At 33.7% G+C, this 8386-nt stretch overlaps 1 protein-coding gene across 5 annotated transcripts in view; it reads right to left on the bottom strand.

Moving 5' to 3' along the window:
* Positions 1-2267: 2267 nt before the first annotated feature.
* Positions 2268-8386, bottom strand: part of TMTC3 (transmembrane O-mannosyltransferase targeting cadherins 3) — a 32693-nt gene continuing 26574 nt past the window's right edge. For all 5 annotated transcript variants that reach the window (XM_087968053.1, XM_087968055.1, XM_087968054.1 and 2 more), the window contains exons 12-15: positions 7302-7405; positions 6715-6884; positions 6351-6577; positions 2268-5068 (exon numbers count right to left, since the gene is read on the bottom strand). In XM_087968053.1, coding sequence (XP_087824179.1) covers positions 4251-5068; positions 6351-6577; positions 6715-6884; positions 7302-7405 — 1319 coding nt within the window. In that variant the 3' untranslated portion in view covers positions 2268-4250. The remainder of the gene's footprint in view (positions 5069-6350; positions 6578-6714; positions 6885-7301; positions 7406-8386) is intronic.

The following is an 8386-nucleotide window of genomic DNA, read 5'->3' as shown; positions in this document are numbered from 1 at the left end:
GCATGGAAGCCAGGAAGGAGACAAGACTGTTAGAAAGAAGTCTGTGTAATAAAAACCAGGACATTTACACACCGAGTTATCCACTATGAACTTCACACATATGAAGGATTATACTGTCCCAAGAGGATTTCACACATATTTATTTCACTGAAATAAAATAGAATAACTTTATTGCAGTCATTAAATAGCACAAGAATACTTAAATTTTGAAACCACAACAGCTGTCATTAATTTACTATCATGGAGCTGGTAAAAAAGTGCAGGAAAGAATATACTGTATTTAACAACTCTAATTAAAACAATTAAACCTACACAGTTGTTGGGAGTCAGGTGGCATATAAATTTAATACATTATAAACTTACTATTATTAAAATATTGGGAATTGTCAGTGGTCAGTCTAAAATTAATGCATGGGAAGATTCTGCAGCAGACTATAGAGGGAGATTCAAAAATATTTTGAAAAAAACTTTTTAATTAGAATTCATCATGGATTTATCAGGAACAAGACTTGCCAGATTAATTTTATCTCATTTTTTTAGTGGTAACTTCTATTATATATTGTAAGCATTCTGTGATAAAGGTGGATGGCTAATACATTAGAAGATATACAATTTTCACAAAGATCAAATACAGATATTGTGAGAGAATCTTGTGACCAATATTTCTGAACAGTTGATTGCATACTGTTGAGTATTTTGAAGTGGCTGGGGAAAAAAATCAAATGCATCCATAGAAGTGTAAATCTTCAAACCCAAGGTAAGGATTCACTTTGTTTTATTCTACATTGATAGATCCCATCACACATTTTTATATTCAAGTTTGGGCATCACATTTTAAAGAAAATTCAGACAAACTTCTAAAGATTGAGTTGATAAAGAAGATCTTACAAGCCTATGAAAACTTCAATGACTTTCAGTTGGAAGGACACTTGGCAGTCAAAAATTCAATTGCAGTGTTGCCTGAAGCACAGAGATGTGCCCCTAACTCCAGCATACCATTTCAACAGCAACACATTTTTAATATTAATTTACTGCCAACTGAAGCAATGTGAATTGTGATCCAAAACACCCTTTATGTTAAAATAAATGGGTTATCTATAAAGTAATTTTTTAAATCTGTTCACCTCATGTTCACATTAAAATTTTGTTATTAAGATCAACTTACAAGATGAATTTGCTACCGTACTAGTTTGCAGGATACAAATATTGGAAAGCCATTGCATGTTTTTGATAGTTTGGAGGATTTTGCACGATTTCTGTGATAAAGCTGTTTTCCAACTGTTAATGTACTTTGAATAAAGATTAGATGTCTATTATTATTTCACTAGCATGAAACTGGGAAGAAGTACTATAGCAAAGCTTTTGTGTTACAGAATTTGATGACTGAGAAATATGAAATACTGATTGGACAAAAATTTCTGATAGACCAATGCACACATAACTCTTTCATTAGGTAATTTACCAACATTTCCTAATATTTCCTTTTATTTGAGGATACATTCATGTCATTTTATATCCCCCCCTTTTTAAACAGTCTGTGCTAGTAAGTTGTCAACTAGAAAACAGCATCCCCACACAGAAATTATGAACATATCAAGCTACTGTTTATTATTTCACAGACATTCCAATTTATGTTTAAGCATATACAAATATCTCAAGACTGGGTAGCAATCCACATGCACAGTAAGATTTTCCTTCCCCACTATGGGCTCTTCTGCACATCCCTCCCCCCAGAACAGAATCTGGAATAACATGGGATGAAGCCAATCGGTGGCAATGAGGCACAGAAACTGGATGATATTCAGTGTTGCCTATGGGTAATGTCAGGTTGTCTATGGATGAAACCAAGGCATCAGTGAAGATGACACAATGATATATATGCCAACATTCGACTGGCACATCTTTTACAATCCACCTCAGTGAGATACTTTGCCATCAGGGAAACTGCTGCTTTTGCCAGCTTTCACTTTGTATTTAAGCATCTCTTAGTATGTGCATAAAAGTGCTTTGTTTTGTATCAGAACCCAAATGTAAAATTTGGTTAGCCTGTGTGGCTCCTTCCATTCAATATTTTAATAAAAAAAACAAACCTGAAATCTTTGTCCTGTAGAAACTACTAGGATTTCCTGAGTTTGTGACACATTTTTTTAAAAAAGCAACAGTTCTGATTGTTTTGGAGTTCATACTAACCTATGCTAAGACATGTTATGAAAAAAGAGATAAAATAATAAAGAATTCAGTAAGTTTGCTCATGTAAACATTTCTTCCAACATCCATGGAGTTAACATAATGAAAAGAATGATTAAAAAACCACAACCAAAACACTCTTAGGTGATCCAAAGACAAACTGAGGAAGAATATATAGCCACAGATATAAAAATGATGAGCAAGTTTCACATAAGAGATTGAGTTATCTTATCCTAACAAAGCTGTTAATGAAAATCATAAGAAATTTAGCAAAACAAGTATTTTAATTGTAATGCCCAAATTTCTGCAATAAAAATAGGAAATCATGTTTGGAATTATACCAGAAACTTTCAAGCTGAAAACAAATTCTGAATTTATATGACGATTTAATGCAATAAGTAATCCTTGTGTAAGTCACAAGTATGATGGTCACATGACAATCTGTTATATATAACATGATGATGGGGAGAGGAAGTACACTTCCAGCTACTAGTTTCCTGAGGCATCTAAAGAAAAGATGATTCAGGGCACGTATTTACCTCAAATATAAGGTGTTCTTTGCAGTTATTATATGTTGTGGACTCAGTCCCTACAACTTCTAATTGTAAGAAATGCCTTTTGCTTATTAGCAGCTAAGACATTTGTTCATTTTTTTCTTATTTTCATTTTGTTTCTACACCTGTTTCGTTTCTTCAAGCAGGAACACAAGTTGTCTTATACCATGTTAGATTATTTCTTTAGCTAGCTCATACCATGATAAAGCATTTTTGTTTCTTTTGCAGGTGTCCCTTAGGATCCTGGGACTTCCAAAATGTCAAACATATGGTTTTTTTGTTGCAAATGATTTTATTCATTTTAGATATATCCTGCATTTTGCCACGGAGCTGAAGCATTCTGTTCTCTCTTTTCAATCTTAATCTCCATAGAAGTCACCTAAGCAGTTGGTGGCTGATATTATGTGATACGGGTCTACATTTTATATATTCAAACATAATTACCATGATTGCAAATAAAACTGAAATGGTTTGCCATTCCTGATAATGCATTATCACAGGAAGGCAATTTAAACAGCGAGGAGCTTAAAAAGATACCTGGTTTATATTGTGAGATGTTGCATTCAACCATAAAATAATTTTTAAAAAATCCACCATCTTAGAAATGATCCCGTAGGTTTTGCATTATTTCTTAAAAAATGGATGACAGTTCAGAAACAGTTACATTTTTCCTATATTAGAAATCTCAGAGGATTGTGCTGGTAACAAACAAAACAAAAAAACAGGACAAAGCTTTTCAGTAGGGATATCTTTTGGGGATGAGAATTCCTGCTTGTCCCCACGATACAGAAAATCACTACCTTTTGAGTGATTAAAATTTTTTTTTTAAAAAAAACATCAAATGCATGCATCCACATACAGCAACACAAGTGGTATTTACTAATTAATTCCCAATGCATTCTGGAACATTAATACTTACAGGGAAGCAGGAGGACAAAATGGGAATATGCCACATACATTTACATAAAAAATGATCTGATGTATGAAATAAAATAATAGTCATCCAAATTAATTTATAATGCTTAAATACTCAGACCAATGGTTTCTTCTAGTAAAATTAGTCTGGTGAACCAATAAACCTGAGGCTCTCTTTAATATTTATCTATCAACATTTCAACTGTTCTTTGAGAACAGAAAGAACTGAGCATAGTTGGTTGCAAGTATTTTGCATCCAAGCTCTTACATGCTTGCTTTCAAATAAGGAGTTTAGTTTAGTGAGATTTGTTTCTGAAGTAATAAGCTATTCTAACCAGTAATATTAGAATATAGCTTCCATTGCTGGAAAAGTCCTTGTGTTTCAGTTATGTGCAACTCTGTAACCAAGCATCCTTGGTTAAAAGCCATGGCTTTTCCTATTCATTGTTTAGCTTCTTCAATTTTAGTTAACATTTCAATATTCTTTCAAAATTCAAAAGCACCCGGTGATCACTTTGACTGAAAACACATGCAATGCACATGTAAAATCTGCAAAATAGATGCCAGTTTCCCTTACAGTGGTGCTCCAAGCAATTATTCACCATTTAATATACGTTCAATCTCTTCCAGTCTTTTCAGTGCAGCAACTCTTTTTTTCTCTATCTCTTTTATTTCTTTTGTTGATTTCTTTTTTGTCTCTTTGTCTGTAGAGTTTTTATTTCCATGTTTTTTGGATTTCCTCTGCCCCTTGCTGCCATTAGTATTTGTAGTCTGAGATTTTTTTTGCTCATTTTTTATCTCTTTCAAGTGTTCAGACTGAGTTTTTTTTTCTTCCACAGATGCTACTTTTTCTGTATGAGTCACACTTGAATCCCCTGGTCTGAGGGAAGCAATTTTACTTCGGACAATGCTTAAATGGCGTTGGATGTATTCCTCATGTGGGGCTAAAGCCAGTGTTTCCACTAAGCATTTTTCTGCCTTTAGTAAGTCTCGTTCTTCAAAGTAAACCACACAGAGGTTGTGTTTTCCTTGCACATTGTTTGGATCCATTTTCAGAATTTTCTCAAAACATTGTTTTGCTCCCTGTATATCTTTCTTTTGGTTCATCAAAATGTCTCCCTTCAAAATCAAACCTTTGGTATGATCTGGGTAGTACCTCAGCAACTCTTCCAGCACGGGTAAAGCTTTCAGCTCTTTTGCAGTCTGAGAGTAGAGCAAGGCCAAGTTGAACAAAGCACTGCGGAAGCCTGGAAGTAGCTTTATGGCTTTTTTCATCCACATCTCAGCTTCCTCATCTTTTTTATCATCCATTGCAAGCATGCCTAAGTTAAAATAACCATTTGCATCTTGAGATTCTTCTTTTATATAACTTAGAAGTCTCTTTTTAGCTTCAGGCCTAAGGCTGGCCTCACCTAAAGCAACAAATGAACATTAATATGGACTATTCAGGGCTGTGTAAACAGAACAATATCAACATTCTTTATTACTTATGCTTGTAGATTTAGATTCACGATACTATAATTTTACAATTTGATATAGGATCTTTCTTATAGTCTGAAAGATTTAAAAGTCTGAAAGATCCAGGGGAAGTGTACTACATACCTACTCCCCCCCACCCAAACATCCATTATTACAGAATATTTTTTGCCCAACTGAGGTAAAGGATTTGGAAGTCAGAATGCCTATATAATTTTTGGATTTCAATTGATTAATTTAATTGATTTGAATGGAAAATAATAACTGATCCTTTCAAATATTGAAAAATAATTGGATGGGGCCCAGGAAAATTGCCCCACTGATTCCATCCCAAGGCTTTTAAAGTTATTACGATTTCCTGCTTCAAATCTTGTTTGTATCTCACCTTTCCTCCAGAACTCAAAAGTGAAATATATACTACTTCCTCCTTCCTACTTTTTCCTATAGCAGCAACCCTCTAGGGTAAGTTGAGCTGGAAGACAGTGATTTTCCATGACAAAACGTGGCTTTGAAACTACACCTCATAGTTGTCTATTCAGTACCTTAACCACTGCACCAAAATCACAACCAATCATTGTAGAAAAAGCACTGAAGACACAATGCACAATGCAAGGACACGATCTTGTGTTTAATTACAAGGAATACTTTTCTTATAAGCTAGAATTTGACTTAAGAGGGAAAATTGTAAATATGATGGAACTCAGTTTTGCAAATGTATCTTCAAATGAGTTTAGAGTTTAGACAATCCATCCTGAATGGGAAATATTGAACTTGTTTATAATTTGTACTTGCTTATAATTTGCAAATGTATCTTCAAATGACTTTAGAGTTTAGACAATCCATCCTGAATGGGAAATATTGAACTTGCTTATAATTTGTACTCCTGAGACAGCATTGTGTGCTAGAGGTATGTCTTACCCTTTTCTTGGAAAAGCAATCTTGACTATTCAGTAAAAAAATAAATATGATTTTCTATGGCATAGATTTAAGGATATTTCATGATGTCATTTTGTGATCATGCTAGAGAGTCATTGATTATTACTAATTTTGGTTTGAAATTTTGTTATTATGTGACACATGTTGTTTTGTTTTGGGAGTTTTTTATGTATTTTTTTCCTGACCTTTTCTGTATTTCTTCCCCATAGAGCATGTTAATAAATAATAATAAAATATAATACAACTTTTAGAATCTTGTTTTAAAGTTCTAGCGACACATACCAGATTCTTGCATCAACAGTGCAGAATTGAACAAGGCTAGTTTGTGATTAGGATTCAGTTCTAATGCCTGATTGAAGTTCTTCAGTGCTTCAGAGGGATCTTTCAATTCAATATAAACAATTGCCAAGTTATACCATAGGTCTGCATTGCTTCGGTCCAATTCAAGAGCCATTAGGTAAGCTTCTTTAGCTTGCAGAGGTTTATTCATCTTTAGAAGCAATTCACCCCTGTTGAGAATCAAAACTTTAAATTATGTGGTTTCAATTCACTCCATTTTCTTGCTATTAAAATAGCTTTTGTTTTAGACAGCAGAGTTGCCTGCTCACGTTTGGCATTTCATTATGAATATAAGATTATACAGTACCTGCTTATGTAGGCCTGTTTGAAATCTGGTCTCATGCTAATGGCTTGACGATACAATTGGTCTGCTTCTTCAAGACGAGACTCATTTGCCCGAATCAGGTTTGCAAGGTTTATGTAAACATTCAGATGGTTAGGAGCGACTCGCGCAGCATATTTTTTACCTGGAATAATCTGACAGCAGAAGGAATTATATTAGGTTTGGAAGAGTATTAACCATAAATTTATCAGAAATGAAAGTTGTGTCAAAGACTGTAGTTTTAAAATGAAAGGCCTAAATTACAATTACTTTAAACTAAGTACAACTTTCATTTGAATTGAGAATACACAGTTCTAATACAAAAGCAGGCTGAGATATAACTGTAGACAATTAATAACCCACCATATACATTTTTAATTTGTAAAAATATTAAACATTAAATTAAAAATATGAACATTATGAAAATATAGACAAGAAAAAGGCTGACCTAGACTGATTGCTAAAATTTCTAGCAAAGTAAAAAAGAAGACTCCCTGTGCTACAACATTTTTTGCTAAAAAAACATTCCAAGTCCAATGCAACTTCTCAAATAAGCCGTGTATTCCACTTACCTGTGGCATCAATGATTTTGCAACTAAGTAGGATTCTTCTGCTTCTCTGGTTCTGTTTAAATTTTTGTAAGTTCTTCCTACATTCATATGGGCACCAATATCATCTTCAAATTGCAAGATAAACAAGACCTTCAGTACTTTCTTTCCCTCTAAAATTCTAGCTTCAATCACAACAATTTTAAACTAGACATCAAATAAATATTAAATCCTCTTTGCTTCCACTTATTTCTATCTAAAGTGTGACTGATATGACATATGTTGTACAGTTTTGTCAAACTAGTCTCAAGAAATTAATTTGATAATTCAAACAAGTATTTTGCAAAGTTCAAAGTACAGAACACACACACATATTGCACACATTACATAAAAAAATATGGTTTATCTTTGCTTGGGCCACTTGGCTGTTTAATTCAGAGGCGGGTAAAGATGCTTTTAAGCTACCTCTGGATTCTGTCAGCCTAGGCCAATATGGCAATGATGAGGGATTACAATTTGGAAGCAATCAGAGGGATGTACATTGCCTCCCAAGCACAAGCTACTTTGATGACTACAATGTTCCTAGAATCTCACGCATACCTGATTCTTTTTAAATAGCATTGTTAAGGACTGAGCATGGAACTTTTTGCACGTAAAACATGTGCTTTGCCTCTGAATTACAGAGCTTTCCCTTAGAAAAATCAGCCTTGGAAGATTAATATGCAACTTAATAATAGCTAGATGGAGCGGGAAGTTTCTTTAAACAGCTTCTTAAAATATTATATTTAGGGAATCAGGACACAAGCAAACTTTCCATACTTATATAAATTCATAAAATTATATACATTTTTAAGATTTCACACTAACATTTATTTCACTTTCACAATTTATGTATTACTCCAAAGTATCACCCTGAGTAGTTAACAGAAAAACATAAACTAACATTTCATAGTAAAACTCAATACTCTCAGACCAAAGTAACCTTGCTAAGAACAGCCGACTGTCATATTAGCTCAGAGCAAATTCCTGTTTAAAAAGAGGAATTTTCAGGACTTTCTGGAATGCCAAGAATAGGAACAGCCTTATCTCTGCAGACAGCAAGTTTTCCA

Source organism: Notechis scutatus, chromosome 6, assembly GCF_049901735.1.
Source record: "Notechis scutatus isolate UNSWTSFEM ecotype Mainland chromosome 6, rNotScu1.2, whole genome shotgun sequence".
Lineage (NCBI taxonomy): Eukaryota > Metazoa > Chordata > Lepidosauria > Squamata > Elapidae > Notechis > Notechis scutatus.
The sequence above is the reverse complement of the archived record's forward strand: the minus strand, read 5'-3'. Positions and strand labels throughout refer to the sequence as shown.